General features: G+C 38.4%; 3 protein-coding genes across 8 annotated transcripts in view; 1 reads left to right on the top strand and 2 right to left on the bottom strand.

The window, feature by feature from the left end:
- Window positions 1-1,890: 1,890 nt before the first annotated feature.
- On the top strand, window positions 1,891-4,197 carry LOC128880376 (ubiquitin-fold modifier 1). 2 transcript variants are annotated; one of them, XM_054130405.1, is made up of 4 exons: window positions 1,891-2,128; window positions 2,299-2,355; window positions 3,573-3,703; window positions 3,775-4,197. In XM_054130405.1, exons 1-4 carry the CDS (start codon window positions 2,124-2,126, stop codon window positions 3,843-3,845), a joined length of 264 nt encoding a protein of 87 aa, XP_053986380.1. In that variant the 5' UTR covers window positions 1,891-2,123; the 3' UTR covers window positions 3,846-4,197. The 2 variants fall into 2 exon arrangements, with proteins under 2 accessions (XP_053986380.1, XP_053986378.1); XM_054130403.1 differs by lacking the exons at window positions 1,891-2,128; window positions 2,299-2,355; window positions 3,775-4,197 and adding an exon at window positions 2,362-3,412 and having other exon boundaries at window positions 3,573-3,704.
- Window positions 4,198-4,275: 78 nt separating this feature from the next.
- On the bottom strand, window positions 4,276-16,684 carry LOC128880372 (coronin-7). 3 transcript variants are annotated; one of them, XM_054130394.1, is made up of 18 exons: window positions 16,556-16,684; window positions 15,567-15,781; window positions 15,336-15,484; window positions 15,020-15,206; window positions 14,573-14,870; window positions 14,239-14,494; window positions 14,013-14,165; window positions 12,053-12,415; window positions 10,753-11,374; window positions 10,460-10,573; window positions 10,219-10,389; window positions 9,698-10,136; window positions 9,480-9,618; window positions 9,067-9,273; window positions 8,856-8,991; window positions 8,638-8,771; window positions 8,170-8,259; window positions 4,276-8,097 (listed from the first exon to the last, which is right to left on the bottom strand). In XM_054130394.1, the coding sequence occupies exons 2-18, from the start codon at window positions 15,724-15,726 to the stop codon at window positions 8,089-8,091; spliced, it is 3,627 nt and encodes a 1,208-aa protein (XP_053986369.1). In that variant the 5' UTR covers window positions 15,727-15,781; window positions 16,556-16,684; the 3' UTR covers window positions 4,276-8,088. The 3 variants fall into 3 exon arrangements, with proteins under 3 accessions (XP_053986369.1, XP_053986368.1, XP_053986370.1); XM_054130393.1 differs by having other exon boundaries at window positions 15,567-15,784; window positions 16,556-16,673; XM_054130395.1 differs by lacking the exon at window positions 12,053-12,415 and having other exon boundaries at window positions 15,567-15,784; window positions 16,556-16,673.
- Window positions 16,685-16,963: 279 nt separating this feature from the next.
- Window positions 16,964-23,902, bottom strand: part of LOC128880375 (TBC1 domain family member 19) — an 8,191-nt gene continuing 1,252 nt past the window's right edge. For 2 of the 3 annotated variants that reach the window (XM_054130400.1, XM_054130401.1), the window contains exons 3-13: window positions 23,462-23,584; window positions 22,811-23,018; window positions 22,653-22,740; window positions 21,752-21,812; window positions 21,437-21,667; window positions 20,077-20,151; window positions 19,752-19,986; window positions 19,331-19,532; window positions 19,062-19,248; window positions 17,889-17,993; window positions 16,964-17,769 (exon numbers count right to left, since the gene is read on the bottom strand). In XM_054130400.1, coding sequence (XP_053986375.1) covers window positions 17,925-17,993; window positions 19,062-19,248; window positions 19,331-19,532; window positions 19,752-19,986; window positions 20,077-20,151; window positions 21,437-21,667; window positions 21,752-21,812; window positions 22,653-22,740; window positions 22,811-23,018; window positions 23,462-23,584 — 1,479 coding nt within the window. In that variant the 3' untranslated portion in view covers window positions 16,964-17,769; window positions 17,889-17,924. Of the gene's footprint in view, window positions 17,770-17,888; window positions 17,994-19,061; window positions 19,249-19,330; window positions 19,533-19,751; window positions 19,987-20,076; window positions 20,152-21,436; window positions 21,668-21,751; window positions 21,813-22,652; window positions 22,741-22,810; window positions 23,037-23,461; window positions 23,585-23,902 lie in introns of those variants that run through there. The other variant, XM_054130402.1, reaches the window with a different exon arrangement.

Below are 23,902 nucleotides of genomic sequence, written 5' to 3'. Positions count from 1 at the left end.
CCTTCATTTCCTGACACATTTCCCTGCAATTTCCCTTCATTTTCTGTGACATTTCCCTTCAATTTCCCTTTATTTCCTAACACATTTCCCTGCAATTTCCCTTCATTTTCTGTGACATTTCCCTTCAATTTCCCTTCATTACCTGACACATTTCCCTTCAATTTCCCTTTCAATTCCTGATACACTTCCCATTAATATTCCCCAATTTCCTGACACATTTACCATTTATTTCCCTCCATTTCCCTTTATTTCTTGGCCACATCCTCTCTCATTCTGTGATCCTGATAAAAAAGGTCAGTATAAAGCCAGAATAACAACGACAAAGAAATATAAACTTCAAGCCAGAATAGGATAAAAACCACAGATTCCACGTGCCACCTCCTCGCATATCATGTGCTCCTGATACCAAAATGCAAAATCGGCCAGAATTTCGATACGTACCAAAACTGAGCCCCTTGAATTAGACAACCTGTACTGACAGACATGTCGACCGATTGCCTGTCCGTAGGCGCAAACGTGCCACCTCTTCGCACATCATGTGCTCCTGATACCAAAATGCAAAATCGGCCAGAATTCCGAAATGTACCGAAAATGTGTCCCTTGAATTAGGCAACCTATACTTACAGATATGTCGGGCGGGTTGCCTGCTTTTAGGCGCTAACGTGCCACCTCTTACCATATGATGTTCTCCTGATACCAGGAGTAAAATTCTGACAAAAATTCGATACGTACCATGTTTTCCTCGTGCCACCTCTTACCGTATGATGTTCTCCTGATACCAGGAGTAAAATTCTGACAAAAATTCGATAAGTACCATATTCTCCTCGTGCCACCTCTTCGCATATCATGTGCTCCTGATACCAGGAGTAAAATTTGGCCAAAATTTAATACGTACCATATATTCCTCGTGCCACCTCTTCCCATATCATGTTCTCCTGATGCCAAAATGTAAAATTGTGTAGTTGCTATGAGTTATTACGTGGTTTTGTGCCGCTGAACTATCCCAGTGTTTCTCGCGACAGTGGCGCCATCGGTGGGAAAACGCGCAAGTTTGTAGAGAATGTAGTTCACACTACTACCGCCAGATAGCGCCACGAATACCTTTTAGTCAATTATATTTTATTCTTCATAAATGCCTAATTAATACCATTCGTTGTTGTATAATACTACAATGTAATATTAAAATGTAACATTTATCATTCCAATGAATAAGTTATTCAATGCAGCAATAATTATCGACCCTTTAATTAGTGGCGCCATCGACGGATAAACGTCCAAGCTTGTAGTGAAGATAGTTTCCCCTATCGACACTAGATGGCGAAGCTTAGCGAAGCAGGACTAATTAGTTCTAAATTAAACAATTATTCATACAAATGGTAAATTTGACGTACTACTTAATATATTGGAGCTTTATCAAGCAAGAAATCGTAATAATTACGGATTTATGAGGAATAAAGTAAAATCGATTAAAAGGTGTCTGTGGCGCCATCTTACAGAAACTGTGGGAACTATTTTCACTACAAACTTGGGGATTTCCCCACCAATGGCGCCACAGTCGAAAGGAGCAATAATTATTTCTGCATTAAGTAATTAATTATTCAAATGATAAATTTTACATACTACTTAATATATTGTAGCGTTATCAAGCAAAGAATCGTAATAATTACGGATTTATGAGAAATAAAGAAACATTGATTAAAAGGTTTCTGTGGTGCCACCTTACAGAAACTGTGGGAACTACTTTCACTACAAACTTGGGCGTTTCCCCACCGATGGCGCCACTATCGGATCGTAAAATCAATAATAAATTTGACATAATTACACGTGCGATAATCCTTTTATTAATTTATACACTTATTATTTAATTTGATTTCAAGTTAATTATAAGGTAAATCAGATATTACGAGGGTTAATAAGTATTAAAAAAGCATACCATTGAAAAATTAGTTCTGCCTTGTTCACCGCTAGATGGACAGACATTTTTGTGTCCATGAATTGAGCGAGAGCATGTGGTTATCAGTGATAAAGTCTGTCATTGTCACATTCTGTTGAGGTTAGCTTTAAGTTATTTGTGTCTGTCGTACAAGCGACATAATTTTTAAACGGAACGTTATTAACAAAGTATGGCGTACGTATTCTGTCCAACAACAATTTGTTTTACGTAATAAAGAAACAATATATAATCAACATACCTTGATATGTATACATATTTCAGTAAACATATGTTTCCATAATATTTACAATTAGGCTGGACTATGTTTATCAACAATTGACGATGAAAATATTAATTTGTTGCAGGTCCAAAGTTACTTTTAAAATAACTCTTACTTCCGATCCAAAACTGCCATTTAAAGTGTAAGTTCAGCAACCCTATGCGACTTACTAGCTTACTGTCTGTAATCATTGCAAAAACGTGGACAAATGTTCGTCCAATACTCTATTTATATTCCGATGCAAACATGTCAGAGTTAAATCTTCTTGAAATACTGAAAATGTTCGATGTATACCTTGCTCTGTTAGAGAATTCTACTCTTGGCAAAGATATCGACACGGAAAACGTTGTCAAAGCCTTCCAATGCGCTCAATTTATCGAATCTACAATCGCTAAAGCGTACGAAATAGGCAAGGAGAACATTCTAGAAAATCATCTTCGTAATCACTGGTTAGAAGAAAATAGGTCACACGTATATACCTTTTCCGAATTAAAAACTGCCTGCGATAAACTGTTAGAAACCTACCTGAAAGATGCCACCGTATCGACCAACGTCATAGACGAATTTTTGAAATTATATGTTCAATACTACGGCAGCGAGAGACTGAACAATTTTCTTAGATGCATAGTAATTAACGGAGTGTGTACAAATATAGTCATAGAATCGTTAGGAAACCTAGGCATCTCTGAATCCGACATGCAGGACGAAGCTTTAATTATGTCTTGGGACTTATCAATCGGCAATGGTAATCGGCACGAGGTTTTAGAATGCATTTGCGAAATGTTTGACGACGGTTTACATTCAAAAATTGTTCGACTAGCTGTTAATTCGCACGACAAGAGTAAAGTAAAACAATTAATCGTTAAGCTGCTATCGAACAAACTCGTCGATAACGACGTTAATGTTTGTCTAGCGCTTGCAAATGTAGACAAGAAATCGCTTTGGAAATTAATTCAAAGCGATTCGGAGTTTTACACGAACTTTCTCGACGCTGTATTTTATTTTGCGCGTCACATGAAACGAGTCGAGAACGATTGGACATCGGACTGCGAATTCGAGTACGAGCATCTTCTCAGAATAGTAAAAACATTGGTAAATGGGCCCGCAGGAATTTCAGATGTGATACGCAACAGGGTGCAATTAGTTAAAATGCTCCCAAATGGTACAATTTGGCATAAAATTGAGAAAGATATCGGATGGTAATAGCACAATCCTTGTACAAATTATTAATCAAGAAACGAGATCAAAGAAATTATAAGTGAGATACGTGTGCATGCTAAATGGGTGTTTAATTATTTTGTAATTTACTATTATATTTACTATTATAAATTGTAAACGCTGTATAACGTGTGATTGTAGACTCAGCGTACCAGATAATACACCTTTCACTGCTGTATTGAAATTTGCGGCTGAAGAATTTAAAGTCTCACCAGCCACATCTGCGATAATCACGGATGATGGAATAGGCATCAATCCGCAACAAACAGCAGGTGAATATAAAAGATTTTGTGATAACGGAAACTTGAATTCAGGATGGATGCTGTAATCGAATTGATTTCAGGAAACGTTTTTCTCAAACATGGCTCCGAACTTAGATTAATACCCAGAGATCGAGTTGGATATGCCAGATGATTTACAGAAGTTGTTACAAAAGAAATGCATTCCTTTCTAAAACTATGCATCTGTGTATAAATTATTTTCTAAGATGTACTTTACGAGTGTGACAACACTGCTACTTTTTTATATACATTTAAATCAACAAATATTCGCAAGATTTTATAAATAATTCTTATTCTTGTCACGTAGAGATTATTAAATACGTTGGATTTTCATTAATAAGTGTAACACTGTTAATTTTCCTATAAAATTTGTTACTCGTCGCGATCGATACGTTTAAGTAGAAATATTCTTGAGATTTTTATCGTAAGGTTTTGTAAATTATTATTCTTGTCGCCTGGTGATCAATAAATGGATTTTAAATGAACGTTCTTTAATATTTACTCGTCGCTTGCTAATAAATATAAATAACACGAGGGTAGAATTACACGAGACCACCGGGGACATCTTTGATAAAAAGTTTTTATAGGTGAAATACATGTAAGAGGTATAAGGTCGATACAAAGGTATGTTATTACATGATAAAATTACTTAGCGATCAGTCATAGCGCAATATTGAACACTAAGAAACTTCTTGTTGCAATTGAGATTACGTCCACCGCTTTCGAGTCGTGTGCTACGAAAGATCGCGTGATAATTATCAGGGGAATGATTACAAATCTACTGTTGCAATTCAAGACAAAACTCACAGCGTAAAGTGTTACACGCGATATAGAATCCTTAAGAAGTATCATAAGTTACAATTATTTTTATTCAGAGATCATCTACCTTTCGTTTACTTTCGTCTATTGCTTCGATAGACGAATAGAAAAGAAAAATCAATACTACAAAACCAGAAAACGTGTACATGTACATGTACATTGTATTTCTCGCAACTTATGATAGCTCTTCAGAATATTTGCATAACACTATGCATACGATAACTTTCGACCATGTACGAGAGAGGAAAACAGGATTAGAAAAGAAACAAAAGGCTGATAAAATATGCAACAACGATGTTTCTCAGTTCTAGAATACCCGATGAATAATTAGCTAGACATACAAATGTGAATTATAGTGCGGACGATGCGAATATGCAGCTATATTATTAATTTTTGTTCCTTTTCGTAGCGAAGTATTACCTTGTTCCTCTTTGTTTCATCTTTCTACTCTTTGATGCGTATAAAAGTTTAGTCGGTACTCGTGACCTATGCGAAGGTAACCTTATGGTTCTAAAACATTACAAAAACGTATGATCAGCGTAGAGAAAATATGCACGACTTTCTGAATGTAGTGCTTTCGAGGTGTCGGGCTCATCGTACAGGGAACTTAATCCATGAGCTTTTCGTCTCAATCGTCATGAAACTCTTTGGCACCTCCTTGTAGCTTACGATTCTGTGCCCACGAGCATCGTTGGCCAAACTTTCATTAAGTTATCGAATAAATTAACGTCTCTGCACGCAAAAAATAAAACTTTATCTATTACAAGACGTTTGGGTGTTTACCAGTACAATGAGAATTAATTTTACTAAAATAATAAATATGATACAGACATTGAAACGTTGTATTTAATTATATTAGATAGACTGGAAAGTAATGTCGTTTCTTTTACATTAAATTCAAACAAATGTTTAATAAATTTCTATTTTTAATGAGAATTAATTGTACCAAAATAATAAATATGATACAGACATTGAAATGTTGTATTTAATTATATTAGGTAGACTGGAAAGTAATGTCGTTTCTTTTACATTAAATTCAAACAAATGTTTAATAAATTTCTATTTTTAATCAATTATGTGATCGCCCTCGTTATTACCAGCCTTTTGCCATCAGGTGTGCAAAATTTTCAATGCCAGATTGATAAAAATTAACGAGCTGATGAGTGATAAACAAGTATTTAACATTACAATAACGACATTACTTTCCAGTTCACCTAATATTCATATTAATTCTGTACAATTCACTTTCATTGTATCATTATATCATAAATCGTTATCGTTGAAACACGGTCTTGTAACAAATAAAGTTTAGTACTAGTGCCCAAGACGCTACAAATTTATTCGATACTTAATCGATTAGTGGGCCAACTCTGCAAAATACAAAAGTGGAATGTTACTTTGGACTGTTGAGCAAACTGCGCGATCGTACTTTCATCGGTAACTACGTACTCGCTAGGGCTTGTCAAAAGAGCATAGCACCATAAGTTCAATTTCATTTTCTCTTTACATACGACGAACATGTTACGACGTTTGGAATATAAAAGTATAAAGTGTGCGTGATTCGCCTATCGAGCAGCAAATTCCATGCTCACGGATGGGACGCGTCCGGAATTCATACTAAACTGGAGGGAACCGTGTATTCGTACAAAAGTTGCTCTCAATCGTAGAAGTAGGAACCACCAGCGTATTCTTAGTAGTAACGAGGAAACTATCGATTAGACTATGTTACACACCGTTAAAAAAATAGTCTACCTAAATCGAGTAAAATGCATTTGTACAAAATCGCTTCGACCGAACACTCGTTTCGTCTAAACGCCGACGACGTCCCTGGAAAATATTACAAACGAACAATTTGAGGGGACATCGTAAACCATCGTTAACTATTAAATCATCGCTAAGTTACGCTTAGTCCCTATGGGAACGCTAAAAGTATAAATTTATAGTATATTAGATAGAAAAAATATGCATCTTTGAATCTTTCGATTCTTCCTTGTTCGCTGGCCATCGATAAACATGGAATTTGCGTTTCAACGTTCCGATCACAGACGCACGATGGTTACAAAAATTTAAAAAAAAAGAAAGGAAGAAAAAAAGAAAGAAAAGAAAAGACACGTTTCACGTTTTATGATACATTCGGTGAATCCTCAACGTTGCTGTGTTTTTTCTTTTTTACAAATGTCTCCGCGCAATTTAAAGAGTATAAAAGTTGTTTTATTCGCTACACTCGAGAGAGCTATTATTCGATATCGTTTATAGATCTTGGAAAGCCCGAGTCAGTCGTTTTCCTGTATACTTCGCCGTACAACTTAATTTATCGACTTACCATGTAACGTGGTGTACCCTTTATCTATTGTTTTTTTCTATCTCGTATAGTATGTGCGTGTGGGTATTACGAGGTATCGTAGAAATTTCTATTCTTGTTTTACGAAAAAAAAAGAAAGAAAGTATCGTTCGCAAATATCACACGTACGATGATTACAATACGATAATGTATACACTGAGACTATCATTGGTGATGCTCTGTTGTTTAAAAAAAGATACGTGGCACTAACAGATATATATATAATATATATATATATATATATATTATATATAAATTATATAATATTTCAAGACTAATTTTTACGGATCGTAAATACTGTTGTTTAACAGTAAAAGAGGGCAATGCTTGTTCGAATATCCCATAAATTTATCTGAAATGTAACAAATATAGAGAAATGTTTATTTTTACGAAAATGTTAATCTTTTACTTTGGAGAAGGAAGAGTATCGAAGAAAATAGTAAAAAAATACTGACTATAAATTATGTACGTTCAAACAATGCCCAATTCCGATTAACAATACGCTAAATTTTTCTGTGTTTCCATGATCATAAATGGCACGTACCCTTTGCATACCTCTACAAAATAAATAATACATCTCGAAACAAATTATTTGTCTTACAAATAAAGAAACGAAATCGTTCGTTAAATTCGTTTCGCCCCGATCAGCAGAGATTCTTACGCAGTACTACCGAATTGGAATTACTTAGCCGCTTAAAAGAATCATGACACTCCTTGATCACGTAATCAAAACTATTGTCAAATTCTGATAGGTTTCCATGGATATCAGTAAACTCTAAATCTCTAGTACAGCTCCTATTGATAGTTATACTATATAGTCTTAATACCGAGCGAATTATAGAATGGCAATCAACGTAAATTATTCACGAATTACGAACCGCGAGCACGGTTTCCCTTTCTCTTCGAAATTTCTTTAGCGTTCCGCGTCCGTTCCTTAAATTAATTTGGTACGATGATCTGAGTGATTATACCTACGTTAAAAAAGTTACCACAATTTAAGAAACCGCGCGTTAGTTCTTGTCCGAGGGGGAAACTTTTCTTGGAAGTGTTCATTTCCAACTATAAATATCTCTTACCACGTACATATTAATATCGAAATGTTTCCGTTCATGCCGTGGCCTTTAACTTAGAAATAAATTACGGTTCGAACAGCTACGTTTAAATTCATCTTTATCTTACTGCTTTATTTCAATGACCTACCGACGCTGCGCGACCTTCACTCGTCCTGCAATTAGAAATCACGATTAGACGAAGAATCTCTGGAAATATAAATAAATGTGGAATGAAGAGTACCTACCCATTCGTGCTCTTCCACACCCTCCATGTGATCTTGTTCCAGAGAGCACTGTATTACATCCCCCACGAAGTTGCTCATGGTTTTTTGGATCTGGTACATATCAAATACATTTAGGCAAAGTATACAGGAATTCGAATGGAATATTACAACTAGACGCGGATGTTTATGCAAATTAATATTCTGAAAGAAACGAATTCTTGATATTTTAAGTACTTTCGCATTTGTACACATTTGTACACATTTTTATACATTTCCCCGTATATTAATTTTCCATAAATGCATAAACATCGGTCTAATTATACCGTTTCGACGCAGAGTCGCGAAGAAGTTATGAAGAAGTTATGAAGCTTATTTAAGCTGTCGATTTAACACATTAAGGACCGCACATGTAGAAACTGCGTGTAGAAAACACGAGAAAGCTCGTGAGCGATCCTTAATGTGTTAAGAGTGTTTAGATATCGGGAGTACCTCTTCTTGTTTGGCTTTCACGTCCGGGTTCCATCCGAGTCTGCTGAAGGGCTGCGCGGACACAGAGAACGGGGTCGTCGACTGTTTCGCCGCGACCGGTGCGGTGACCACTCCTTGGCCTTGATTTTCAGACACTGAAAAAGGAAATAACTTGCTCGTTAAAGTAAATGCTTGGCAAAATAAACGCGATTCGATGATAGATAGAAACCGATACTTACGGTTGTCCATACCGGGTGGCTTTAGGCTTATTCTGTAGGCTTGTTTGTTGGCTCCGCTGAACCACTCGGTAGCGGTCATTGTTGGTTTCCATGTGACCTTCGTAGGCGGGAATAAGTCGTCCTGGAAGAGTTCGCTCTGAAAGAAAGGAACGAACGTATTACGTGTTACATCTTTTCACGGTTTTCCGTGCATTGGGTACCTTTCGCGTACCTTTATACGCGGGACAGTGAAGCTTAAGGGTTCTATTGTGTTGTTAGTTAATCTTAAAGCGGACGCGAACTCCACGCTGGCGACGTCGCACTTGTTCTTGGGGAGAAACGATAAACCTTGATGCAAACCACTGCATCGGTGATGACTAAGCGGACAGCAATAAGGAGCTTCTTCCGTCACTTCGTAGGCATATATCGTGATATCGCCCTGAAAGCATATTATAAACATTAAATCGAAATACAACCATATACATGAAGTATCTTTTCCACAGAAAGACAATTCTTCGTAGGCATATATCGTGATATCGCCCTAAAAGCATATTATAAACATTAAATCGAAATACGACCATATACATGAAGTGTCTTTTCCACAGAAAGACAATTCTCCTCCTCTTTATAAGAATGACCACTTACACGTCCCGTCAGGAAGAGCGTCGAGCTGTCTTCGTCGTAATATGGCATCAATATTGCAGGCGATACATCCAGCCCAACGGTAGTCAAAGGATTGTTTAGATTGTCCGCTTTGAACACGTATATCTGCCTCTCGGATACTCTGAAAGTAATGAAAAAGAAGATGTATTCAAAGAGAAGATGTACAATATTGTATTCGTCAAAAGTTGAGCTTCGCGTACTTGTCGAATCCCATCACGACGAGAAACTGGCCCTTCAGCGCCCAAACGACTCGCGCGCCCCGCGTGCCAACGGGTCCCTTCCCGGTCTTCACCGGCGTGTCGCTGGATCGCGGTTTGTAAATCCGTAGCTTGCCGTCCTTGCACGCGCTCGCGAGATACTGGCCGCAGGGCGACCACGCTAGACTGAAGATCTGATCCGTGTGCCCTGTCAATGTTATTTTAGCGACCGCCACCTCGCAGGACCACAGAAGCGTCAGGTCCCAGATTTTCACGGTCATGTCGTAAGACGCCGATGCCAGAACGTCGGATGCCAAAGGATGAAATTTGATTAAGTATATTTTGTCGGTGTGGGCGTTTATCACGTGCTTTGGTTCGTTGGTCGGCTCCGAGAGTCCCGATTCCGGGATCTCCCATAGTCTGATCATTCCATCGTCGCAGGCTGTCGACAAGTAATAATTAGAGGCGATTAATAAACTTAAAGGCTATTAATAAACGTGTGTTAACCTTTTCAATTCCCTTACCAACAGCCAATTGCTGATTGTCAAATGGATTCCACTGGAAGTCCATCACCGTGGTGCCGTGCACCAACGCTGGCATTACACCATCAGGCAGCCTTCCTGTTTTCTTCAGTTCCAAAACTGCTATTTTTCCACCGGGTCCGCTCAGCGGTACAGCGACACGGTCGGGATTAGCTGCAATTGTAACGATCGATGATACACACCAGACACCGCTGATGAACTACCTTATACAAACTTTAATTACCATGAAAACCATCGCATTCCCCTGATATCTGCCGACTGATGTTCCGTATGTTCTCGATGTGGGTGGATTTGTGACCAATGGTTCCTTTTAAGTGTCTGAACTTTGATACCCTACCTACAGCAGAGAACGTTCTTGATGAAAATTGGGTAGAAGAATAAATTGAGAAGAAAAAAATTGGGTAGAAGAATAAATAAATATTGAACAATGTACAAGGTGGAGGATTTAAATGCACCCTGGACACTGTACACCGATTGATTCTATACTACATTCCATGTCGAATCGGCGAATCTTACCAAATACAGTCGACGTTCTTTTAGCAGTCGGCGTGACAGTGTCCACTTTCTCCAAACGTGGATCCATGCTCTGCTGACGCAACATGGGAATGACCTTCTTCACTTCGTCTTCCTTGATCACCTCGCTCTTCGTTTTGAACGAATCTCTTCGTCTGAGCATGGTCGGCGATCCCATCGCCTTCTCCGCCAGGTTTCCATCGGTCACAGAAACGGAACGACTTTCGTAAAGCCGTCTCCTCTCGGCGATCGAGTTTCTATTCGCGTTGCCGCGCTCGAAATTTCCGAGTTCTTCGTTCTCCGGCGACTCGTCCTTGACCTTCGTCTCGAACACTCTGCGTCTTTCAGCGGTGCTCGGTGTCTTCGGCTTGTACCCAGAATCGCTGGAATTAGCGTCCTCCTCCAAAGAACTGGAGTCGCTTTTCCCATTTTCGGCCTCCTTGATACGTTCGTTATTGAAGGACGGCGACTTCTCTGGCTCCGCGTTGTTTTCCATCTGGTTGTTCAGGTCGTTTTGGTAGCCATTGGTGTCGCTGTTTGGTGCGATTGGAACCGAGAAGATCTTGTCGAAGGAGAACTCTTGGCTGCCAGACTTTGCTTGGAACGGCTTTGGGCCCAGTCGAGGCTAAAAGACAAGTATCGAATGAGAAATGTTAAACATTTGAAGGTATCGAAGAAGACTGTACAGAAGTTTGTTTTCAGAGATGGACAAAATCTAGACAACGATACTTCTAGATTGCAAATTTAACACTTTGACTGGCAGACTGATTCGCATGGAACTGTCCGTAGGGCTAAAATTTGGTCTCGAGTCAATTGGAAATTATAGAATTTAACACGTATTCTATCCAGATTGATTTTCATTAATACTTCAAATTAATCGTTAGAGTTCCTAAGTGAAAAGCTCTGTGTTAACTCCGTAGAGTACATCGCTATCTATTGGGTTGTCTGGAAAGTCCATGCCGATTTTTAGTAGCCGGTACAGGTCTAAATATATCGGAATGGTTGAAAACAAATAACATGTGGACATCCCTTAAAAGGTGGAAAAATTGTGGAACAAAATTCAAACGTGTCTTTGAATGTTTCTTAAAAATTGGCACGAACTTTCTGGACAACCCAATAAAAAGTACTAAATGGTTACAAAGTACTAAATTGTTCGAATAAAATTGTGCCCATCTCTGATCGTGGTGTATTATGATTCCGATGAGATAAATGAAATGGGATATGCACACGATATCATCACGCATACAGAAGTAGAACATTGTTTCCTTAACGCTATTAGTTTCTGTTATATCCTGATTACAACCTTGTATCCCCCGATCGCGTTAGGGTTCACAGACGTAACTACTGAGCCGGGATTTGGCGAAGTGCGAGGCCTCGCAACTGGTTTCGGTTCGTCCTCTGAAATGCTGTTGGTTCTTGAGGTTCTAGGCAAAGGCTTCGGTGGAATCTGTCCTCCGTTCTGAACTTTGCACTTCTCTTCGTCGACGTCTGGCTTCTTCGACTCTTCTATCTTCTCCGGTTCGTTTTCGGGCGAGGATTCCTTCTCGTTCGCTTGACCTTTCCCGTAGCCCTTTGGTACAGCTATGGACATGGGCTTCGACTGCTTCTGTTCCACTTTTATTTCTCGCTCATTCTCTTTGAGCGTCGTTAAGTTTCCTTTGTGTACCTGGAGGTACGGTAAATTCCTTAATGACGGAAACTGCGCGAACTGAACTATCGAAGGCCTAGTTCCGCTTAAAAATTCTCTACGCGGGACGATTTGAACAATTAGGAGGATAAGAGAGGCAATCGAACCCTTTGCACTCGACCGCAGGTTAGGAGGAAATAAAATATCTTACTACTACTTCAAATTGTTACTATTTGTATCGGCTTACAGCTCGGGAACCTGTTTATGTACCGATAACAATTTAAGATTCGACCTAAATCTAAGATATCTGAGATAAACAGAGACTGTTGCTTCCAAGTCGCCCTTCGAGTGCAAAAGGTTAATATTCGACATTTCCAAGGCTTGATTACCCTTCTTAAAGCCGCGCCAATCTCTACAAGCTTGTCACGCATACATACGCATCATTTGCAGGTAGAGATGGGCAAAATTCTTATCCAAATACAAATTTCGAATGACGTATAAGAAAATGAATCTTTATCGAACTTCAACTGTCGAATAAAGCCCGTCTCTGTTTGCAGGTTGTATCTTTTAACCCTCGACGACGACGTTGTAACTTCTTCGTACGTAAATGGCGTTGTATGGTCGTAATGGATAGCAAATACGCGAGGAACGACTAATATTACTAATTCTGTAATTAATATCTTGCGAGTAGAAAAGATCGTACAACGCCATTCGAGAGTTACTTTGAATTTGAGAAAACTATACTCTAGAAAACCTAATTCACTCTTGAACACGGGGGGAGAAAAAGAATGTCTGAGAGTATGTACAAAAAAAAAAATAGAACAAAGGGGACATCAAAGCGCTCGCATAAACACGGATAGAACTATTGTTCACACTTCATACTTATGATTACTTACGCTGACAGAATAAGCTACAGAACATCAATTGCCATTTAAATTACACGTGCCAGGAATAACACTTTGAACGGTGCTAATGTATAAACTATAAAACATACATTGGATATCTGAAACGTGAAAAAATATACACAGAACATGAAAGAAAAAAAATCAAACGATGCAAAAATAAAACAAATATCAGAGGAAACAATAATTTCATTGCGATACGTGAATGTTCTGTATAATAGATTCACAGCACAAGTTTAATTGTAGTCGAATTATGTTCTACTTCTATATTACTTTTCAATGTACGGGATATCCCACGGATAGCAACATATTAAGAATAGAATAGAATTAGAATACCGTTGTACTTGTAACATTATTCGCGCAGAGCTCAATTTTACTTTCTAATATTTTGCTATCTTTGGTTTAACGCCTTCATCGATAACAAAAACTAAACGAAAATAAGTTATTATGCAAAGTAATATTTTAAACGTCACACAATACATCAAAGTTTCTAAAAAATGTATCTCGGGGCAAACAAACACAAAAAGTAATGAAACGTAATAACGATGATGATGAGCGTGCAATTTCAAATGTCATCTATTCGTAAAGGATTACAAAATCTATCAAAAATGCATTTTATTATCGCCTCGATCAAAACCACTTGAAAATCTTCATATTTATTTGGAAATTCTACTATATATGAGACTCGTGAAGCTCGAAAAAGTGCAATACCTATATCAGGAGCGTTTACTTACCGTGATAGGGTCTTCCCCCTTATTTCTCTTGGCGGGATCTAACGATATTTTCGGAACAGGTATATTATGACCTTTAATCCATGCTGCTGCGTTATTCTGCGCAATGCAGCCTGTCGTGTCTGGATATATATCCGCATGAAAGTCTCTGTACGTCTGCGATATAAAATTGACAGTTTTAATAACCATAAGCCGATGCGCAATTCGATATATAAACGAATGTATTTACTTTTCTCGGAACTTGATACATGATAGGTATCACCATGTTCGAAGTGAGCTGGAGTAATCTATTAACTTCGGCTTGCATGACGTTCAATGCTCGTTTCGGTACTAAACATACTCCTTTCGTCTGCTCTCCGCTATGACGAATTCCTTCGACCAAGAAGGGATCCTTATCCATCACTTCCATATATATAATAGTAGTGTCTCCTTTTCCAGCAAGGAAAAGCATGTTCGTGTCGGGATCAAACAGAGGCATTAGAATTCTGTAAAACATGCTTCGCGTAAATATTTCTTTTGGCTACGAATTAATGTGATATACGATAATACGAATCGATTTTTACCCGGTGCTGCAATCCAATTCCAACGTTTTCACGGGTTCCTTCAGGTGTCTCAAGTCCCTTATGTAAACCTGACGAAGTCTCGCCGCGTCGAATCCTGTGGTGAGTATCCTGTCGCTGTTATTCAGCCAGACAATTCTGGAATCTTTGATGCTTTGGTGACTCGAACAGGAGTTCACGATGCAAGTGGAGGCGCGGGGATCTATGATTCTCACTTGCTTGTCTTTGCAAGATGTTGCTAACAGCACTCCGTCTTGTTTCCAGCTTAGGGACTGGATCACCTCTGTGTGTTCGTTATTGGCTGCAATGCGATAAAATACAAATACATTACAAGTATCTAGACAGAAGATGAAGTATGTATTTCGTATACAGTGAACAACATAATTCAATCATCCTAAATTAAACATTAAGTTATGTTGTTCATACGGTATAAGAAAGTGTTTTCATTACAAAAGAGCTCCTGTTGCGAAATCACGTCCCACAGAGACAAATTTGTATAGGACACTGTTGTGAGAAGGTGTTCTGCCGCAGGGTGCCAACACACTGCTTCCACTCTTCTCTGGCGATGGGAAAATGTACATTCGGGATTGCATAGAGATTCTTCCAAACCCGTTTCTGGAATGTGCCATAGCTTCACCTGCGATCCAATATCGATACAATCGTAAGTTAAATTGAAACATATAATCTATAATATCCAGTCCTCTTAATTAGAATAAACTAGTACATGTACGAGTAATCGAACTTGTTTAAAGTAACTGTAACTCACGAGACAATCCTGCGAACCAGTAGCCAGTAAACCATCGTGAAACGGAGAGAAATCCATATCCGTTACAGTATCTGCATGAGCATGAAGCAGAGGCATGGTTTTGCTTTTTCTACCGCAATCTTCCAGTGGTAGCACAGCGAGACTAGATCCTAACAAAATAAACGTAGAGATACGAATAAATGAATACTATATAGACAAACAGAACTATGTAATACATTCGAATGCATGTACCATTATGATCTACATTGAATGCCATAAATGCAGCGGATGCTGTGATGTTGTTGCCGTATGTTTGGTACGAGCCAACCGAAATGTCTCGAATGCAAGCCTCCGGTTTAGGGACAATCGGAGCTGCATTTTTATACTTAGACGCTTTGAAACGCCAAGCCATTTTGACGTTGTCGACGATACAGGTTCTGGGAAAGTTTCCTCTTAAACCATGTAATCTGCTAAACAAATTTACACGAACAATTTACATGTTAGTTTAGTAGCTTACTAGTTTATAGGATAATTAAACAAGTAAGAATATAGTTAAGGGTACAGTTGTATGGATTCATAGATAAGCGACTTATAGTCTTGTACGTATTCTATACCACGTGTTCAATAAAATTCTCCTTTCGTTAAGGACCTATGAATTTAAGAGCGCCATATGAACCTATTTAACTCGCATTAACTTACATAAAGAAGATTGCGTAATGTAACGAACGTAATAGAAATAATTGTAGATAGAAGAAAAGATTAGTCCTGGGATTGTGTATCGTACAGAGTCAGATGTTCGAGTTGCCCGAGTTAGTCTTTAAAAGGTCTACGACAATGCAAAAATGAATGACTCAATGTTCCCCTTTCCAGTGACACATTATTCTTAACTCAGGAGTGATCTTTTCTTCTCCACGCGATACATACTATACATATATAGTTCGACTCACACGCGAAGCCCCACAACAAATTAATCGCGTAAGTCGAGGACTCGCTGTATCTTTATATTATTATGAAGGAAATTTCTGTAACGATACAAACGACGATAAACGGTGATGCCTCGTGCGCGAGAGGACAACGCTAGGAAAGGGTATCGACACTGGTGCAAAGCTGTGCATGACTAATAATTTGGGGGTGAGAACCACCCCACCCTTAATCGTCCTACCTACGTAAGTAATAACAATGACAGTGGAATGGAACGTTTCCAGCTGGGAAAAACGGGAGAGAACGTTAGCGTTACTCACGTGCCACTGTTAGGCGTGACTCGGCACGCTTTTCACCGAATATTATCACGGAATCGAGCCTGAGGAAGACCAACCAGCCAGTATAAACACAACGATGGCAGGTAGGCGTCTCTGATCTCGACGGCTGACAGGCGGAAACAGGAAAGTCCCCCTCCAAGAGGTCTCTTCTATCTTCGTCGATCACAGGCTACCGTCCACCACCGTCACGTTGCTCGTCAATGACGTAACCAATATACCGGAGACCCTTATCTTACGATTCATTACTAGAATGAATCATTACATCGATTACTATCGCTAAAGTCACCCGATCGTGCAAGCTTTCGTTATTACAGATATCTAATTTAATGCTAAATTCGTCAGAGCAAGAAAAGCCTCTACGCTGAATTTTACAATTTATTTCTTAATTTTACGACGGAACGTTGTTAGAAGAATTGTAGATTACAACGTTGATGTACATAGTAACGTTGGAAAGTTCAAAATTCTTCGAATTCGCAGTTTTAGGTACATCGCTGGGTGTTCGCGAGGAGATAAGACGCTATCTTCGGTGGTCGTGGACAAAATTGTTATCTAGATGAAAACTTTGAGTAATGAATATAAAGGATCGACGAGTTTGAACGGGTCGATTGTCAAATAAATAATCGAATCGCGTTTCATAGCGAGCAAATAATGGTTTGAATGAATCTCTCGATCGAGTATTATTAGATTCTTTTTTTTAGTCGTGACATTGTGCAGGAGTTAACCGTGAATGGGAGAGAAATTCTGTAACGTGGAGATTGTATTTTAGTACTGGAAGTTCTTTATCGATTAACGCGTATAAATAAAGATCGCAACCCTGCGTTTTAAAGGTCATAGTAGACTGGAAGACGAGGATTAATGCGTCGGATTGATGTATTGTATTACCTTGAAGGAATTATTTTTTTTACATGAATCAAGGTTTCGAAAATAAGCGCACACGTATCGAACGATCGAACGATCTCGCTCTTAGGATATTTTTATGTTTCTTTCCATGAACACCCTATATACGAGTGGTCACGTTCCGAAATCAGCTGCGAGACAATGCGAGACAACGCTGGCAGAAATGGCGATGGTTTAAGCGTGCACGAAACATCGATATCCGTCATTTTGCTGTGTCTTTGCATCCACTGGCCTATCGTCCTTCATCCAAGAACACGTTATCGCTTCCCAGGACTGTTTATCCTAATTATCGCATTATTCTGTGAAAATAGAGTAGCGTTAGTTTGCGCAATCGCGGAAGTATGCAGCCCCCTCCCTCATTCTAAAGTTTTAAATTTAAAATCCAAGTAGAATTCGCGGGAACGCGAAACTCTGTTACTTTTTTTTTTAAATAGCTGAGAAGTTAACGGCTGCGTCATTCTTTCAATAAAGCCAACTGTAGCAGGGGAACCACTTTCAAGGAGGACAAGTCCGCCAGAACAGCCTGAAAAATACATCCCCGTATAATCTTCGACGTCTATTTTAAAAGAAAATTTTATTTGAAATTATTGAGTTGCCCGGAAAGGTCACGTCGATTTTTGGTAGATGGTAGAGATCTGAATGTATCGAAGTGGTTGAAAACAAATAACATGTATACGTCCCTTAAAAAAGTGGAAGGGTTGTGGAACAAAATGGCACCTATGTAATTCAATATACATATATCCATGGGTGTAGAAAGTATTCGTACACCGATCAATTTTCAAACAAAATATTTGTGTGAAATTGTAGTTTCTCAATTTCTGTTTTTATAATCAATGATACTTTACATATTCTCGGAAATCTCTAGAAAGGATAGATTACAAATGATATAGCTATTTATGTAAGTTGCGAAATTAACGAGAAAGAAACAATTAATCGATAGAAATATTGAAGCAATGAGTATTCGCACAACTGTTTAATTTTTAAAGCTTGATCAAAAAGAAAGAGAAACTTACATTTATATATAAGTATATAATACTTCCTTCGTGGGATTTCTTGTTGATTTTATAACTATTGTAACTTTTCTAAGCATTAAATTAAATAAATTATTAGTTATTCGAAGTGGGATCTCCTTTCATTCCTCTATTAGAGCCTTTTTTGAAACTGCTTTACTGGAAATTTGATGTTTTCTAATTCGTACGAAGCAATAAACTAATATGTGTATGTTATAAAATCTACTGTAAATAGTTCGTCATAAGAATCGTACAAATACTTATTCCTTTTATATTTTTATCCACTTTTCGCATTCTTTTTTGTGTTCATTTCACAAATTATATTAACTAGTAAATGTTGTGTGGTCTATATCTATCTTAGAGACTTCCGAGATTATGTAAAATATCATAGATTATAAAAAAAGAAGTTAAGAAACTACAGTTTCACACAAAAGTTTTTTGGGAGAATTGATCGGTGTACGAATACATTCTACAGCCACTGTATATTAAAATTCAAACGTATTTGTGAATTTTTCTTAGAAATTGGCACAAACTTTCCGGCCAACCTAATACATAAATGTACCCCGAGACAGTCGCGTTACCTCGACGCCTTGTTGAGTGTTGACTTGCATCAGATTTTCCTTCCTGAAACTCAAAATAATGACCGCTAGCAAGGGAATGATCTCTAATGAATCGTAGCCTAGAATCAAGTCCCAAAGATAGAGCAGCTGTTCCGGGGGTAGGTGGCCGCTGAAGCCTCTCATGATCCACTTGAACACCACTTTTATCCTGAAAGAAAACAAAGCTCTGTCGAGAATAAGATGAAGACGAGGACGAAGAAGAAGAAGATGGAAAGAACGATCGAGCTTACGGTTGCATATGAAAGTTCCTGAAATGAATCCAAAGGAGGGGCTCGTGACACTGGAGCAATCTCTCGAAGAGCAAGCACAGGGCGACGATGCCCTGCTCGTGACTGGACACGGTGTGCAACCGGAACCAATATCGCAGATAAAAGGCTCGGAAGGTGTAGTACATCGCGCAGGGATCGTCGTAGAGGTAGCAAAATGGCGTGGCTGTAGAATAATTGCATAGAATGATTGTACAGAAATTTTAACGTGTATCAACCTATTTTTAAACGGGAGTCTATAATCTTTATAATTCTAGGATCCCTCGATAATTAGTGCGAGGAGACGTTTGCGTCGCTTATTAATTACTTCGTGGACAAAATTATGATATCATATGGAAATTATGATGGATAATTCGTGTCTTCTTGTTTCTTTTCCGATTCGTACCGTACATGGTGAATCCATGAAACGGAATCACTCCGCTCGGAGGGAATACCAGTGTGTTCTCTAACGTGGCCGGTTTTCCTTGCAAAACTGCGTGTATCACTTGGCCACCTGCGCTCCTATCGGTGGTCACAGGTGCCAATACTTCCGAGTCCCTCGAAAAGCATAACATCGTTTTGTACAAAACATCCTCGAACACGAAATACTGATCGTCGTTCCTCGCCGTTAGCTGCACGTCCTGAAAACGAAAAGAGATTTGTTGCGGAGTGTACTCGATCGAACAATTCTGCTCTTTATTATATTTATACCTTATAATTTATAATTATACCTTTATTATCAACTTATCCACAACGATGTCGTACTGCAACACCATGTTCTTTAATTCCTCGTAGTACTCCACATCCTGCGAAGGTAGTCGACTTATAAATACTTTTCCGAATGACAGAAATACGTGAGCGAAGGTCGAATCTTATTGATCCTTGATTGACGGGGCGTGGTCGAAATGACCTGACCTACTGTTCCATTGGTCGCGCGTCACGTGATCTACTTTTAAGCTAAGGTCATCCTCGCAAGGTCATCCGAAGGTCAACATATCACACGCGCTTGAATTCGTCTTTTTATCGGCTACGAGACTACGATATTAAAAATAAAGTATTTAAGAAATATCGATGACTTTGAAATTTCGTTAAATACGACCTTGAGATATCTTCGGAGACATTTTAGGTTAAAATCACAGGTGGCGCGCCCTGTGTTTAATTCGTACAGTAAATACCGGATAAGTGCGAGATGAGATTGACTGGATAAACGCAAGATGACTATCCCCACAGCGAACAGCATACAGTAAAACCTCGATATGGATCGTTTATTTTGAAAGTGGCGCAAGTCCATTTGCACAAGCATACATCAGTTCAGTAAAATACGCCTAAAACAAATTTACATAACCAAATTACATATTGATAAAATGGTAGAAACACTGCCAGACTTCGCTATCCCCACCTTTTTATTTTTCCTAAATTTTTTAATTAACAGATATGTTAACCTTTAATTTTCTCGAAACAAGAGAATAACGGACTTGCACCACATTCAAAATAAACGGTCCGTATAACGGACTGATCGAGGAGAGGAGGGGGTGTCCGCGGCCGACTCGCTCTCGCCAAATCCGCCTGGCAACTGCCATAACTGCTCGTCAACGGTTTTCGACGACGTTCGGCAAAACAAAAGCGCAACAGTGTGACGCCACCGAGCAATGCCGACCAGAGGAACTCTTTTCGTCCATTATATCGAGGTTTCACTGTAACATGATCCTAACTGACTGCTTTTTTTTCTCGGACCTCTTTCTCTTTCGCTCTTTATCCTGTTCTATGCTCGACGCTCGACTCGAGCCAAATGTAAACACAGAAACCTCGACTCGGTATCTATCTAAATAGATATCTGCAATGGCTTAGGTCCCGATTTTCTTATCCAGTCTTTACTGTGTATCGCATATAAAAACAGTACACTAACAGGAGGTTTAGCATTAACCCTTTGCACTCGAGAGGTGACTCGAGAGACGTGATTAGGTTTCACGCAGCAAATTTACAATACCTAATGTTTCTTCAATTTTAATTTTAGTTTAATTTCTTTGGAGCTCGAAACATCTCGAGTGCAAAGGGTTGATACTCTAAGCCGAGAGCGCGAGAGATTTTTACGTTCTCTTTCACGGTGGATCCCAACACGAGGGACCAAACGCGTCCCCGTAACGATCGGGGAACTCCGCGTTTCAAAAATTGTTGGGCAACAGGAGCGTGATTCGACTTCAATACTTTCTCGCCCAGATGGATCCTCTCCTCCTCCAGAGTGGCGAAGTTCTCCGAGCCGGGCATATCGGGACTGACGCCTAACAGCGGCGTTCCCTTCGCCAATTCACCGTACACCCGCCTCTATTGATAAATATAATAATAAACGTGATAATTAATAGACGCAGATATCTCACATCGCTGATCGTGATATTTGTTTGTTCGTACCAATTGAGCGAGGGTCTTCACTCGAATCTGTATGTGACTGAACTCCCAATTCAATTCATCCCTGAAACAACGTTCGTTCGATCGTTTACAGAAACCGCAGGCTCTCTAGTTTGTGAGTGTACCTTTAAGAGTACGCGAGAAATTAAAGAGGTTATGCCTCCGACGTAATAACTTATAACTAGACTGCGGATCTTTATGCGTTTATGGGAAATTTGAATGTGCAAGAACCTACAAAATGCAAACAATATGCAAGAATATAAAAAAGATTGAAAGTAAAGATTGAAATTCATGTTATAATAGTTGCAGAATAAAATAAATTCCTATTTGGGTTCAATTATTTGTAGGCACGTTCGCGAAGATTTTATTTTGCATAAAGATCCGCAGTCTACTTATAACAAATGTCTCGAAAACTATTTAAGACATCGCTTTGAAATAGCTGCGTGTAAATAAGAATTGTTTGATAGTACAATATCGCCTCGAAATAAGCAAATCGGTCGGGATTTCAAGTTAATCGGCGAGTTGTTTATTTCAGAGGGAGGTATATGTACAATATGCTATAATGCATCGCTATTCGGGTTGACTTTGTCCTCGAGCGAGACGAGGGGAAACCCGTAGAAAAGAAAACACGGAGATCCGTGTAGCGGCAGACTACATACAACCGACAGTATCGTTTCGGTGAATACAGTGTATTCAATACACACGCCAGAGAAAGAGAAAACGTTGCACATGTTCTGTGCCCTTTCCACTGATCTGTTCTCGCTTTCACGGACCTCTCGCTTCTTTTCGGCGGGCGGGTTCAAGCAAAAAAGGTGGGGATAGCGAGTTGCTTGTTTCGAGGCGGAAAACGGTTGCTTATTTCGAGACAATGTAGTGAAAACGTGTAGCAACAATGTGCGTGTACGGTTGTTTCTTGAAGGAGGGATTCCGTATGGCGAACAGGACGTCCAAGAAGTCCTTCGGGGCGTAGAGTGGCCTGTACTGCGACAAATCTAGAAATTAACACGCGTTTGGAATGAAATTTGCCTCGGGACACACCGACGAAAATCGAAAGGATCGTACCGATATCGTAAGTGCTCAGTTCGTTCCATTTCTCGGCGAGCTCCTCGCGATCGGCGTTGGGTCGTATGCGAGCCAGTGGAACGTTCAACTCGTTGCACGTGGAGTTCAACGATTTCTGGATTCGACGCTCCCACTGTACCTGGGCCTTCTTCAAGTAACTCAGATCCACTTCTTCCATCGACGGCGTCGATGTCGTAGACAAAGAACCCTTGAACAGAGGTTAATCCTTTGCGATCATTATTGTTTGAGAATAAATTACGGTTACCTAACGCAACTATATATAATATATATTATATATAATTATTTGTATATATATATTATATATTATAATAGAAATAATATATATAATATATATAATATATAATTATTTGTGTGTATATATATATATTATATATAATTATTTGTATATATATATATTATATATATTATAATAGAAATAATATATATAATATATAATTATTTGTATATATATATATATATATATATATATAAAATATATACATATACATATATATATGTTATATTATATATATATATATAATATATACATATACATATATATATGTTATATTATATATAATTATTTGTAATATATATATAATTATACATTAAGAATAATAATAATATAATGTTCCTCTTCCAATTACGAACTTGCGACCTCGCCCAGTGAAAAACTGTGTTCCTAATTTCCGTTTCAAGGCCGCTATTCTTCAACGTGTCCATTAAAGTGCTCTTGAAATCTTCCCTCTTCACTGTGGCGGAGGCAACCAGTTTCTGCGAAAGTACAAATTATTTCTATTAGATTAGTTTGTATTATCCTGTATTATTTTATATTATTCTGCATTATTCCATCAGATTCTGTAATACATATACATATATACGTATACGTATATGTATATATATGTATAATTTATGTATATATGTATATGTATAATTTATGTGTTACAGATTATTTTATAAATTTATATATTGTATAATATATATATGTTTGTATTATTCTGTATTATTTTAGATTATTCTACATTATTCCATCATATTCTGTAATACACACACACACACACACACACACACACACACACACACACACACACA

This window comes from Hylaeus volcanicus, chromosome 7, assembly GCF_026283585.1.
Source record: "Hylaeus volcanicus isolate JK05 chromosome 7, UHH_iyHylVolc1.0_haploid, whole genome shotgun sequence".
Lineage (NCBI taxonomy): Eukaryota > Metazoa > Arthropoda > Insecta > Hymenoptera > Colletidae > Hylaeus > Hylaeus volcanicus.
This window is presented reverse-complemented; position numbering and strand designations above follow the sequence as displayed.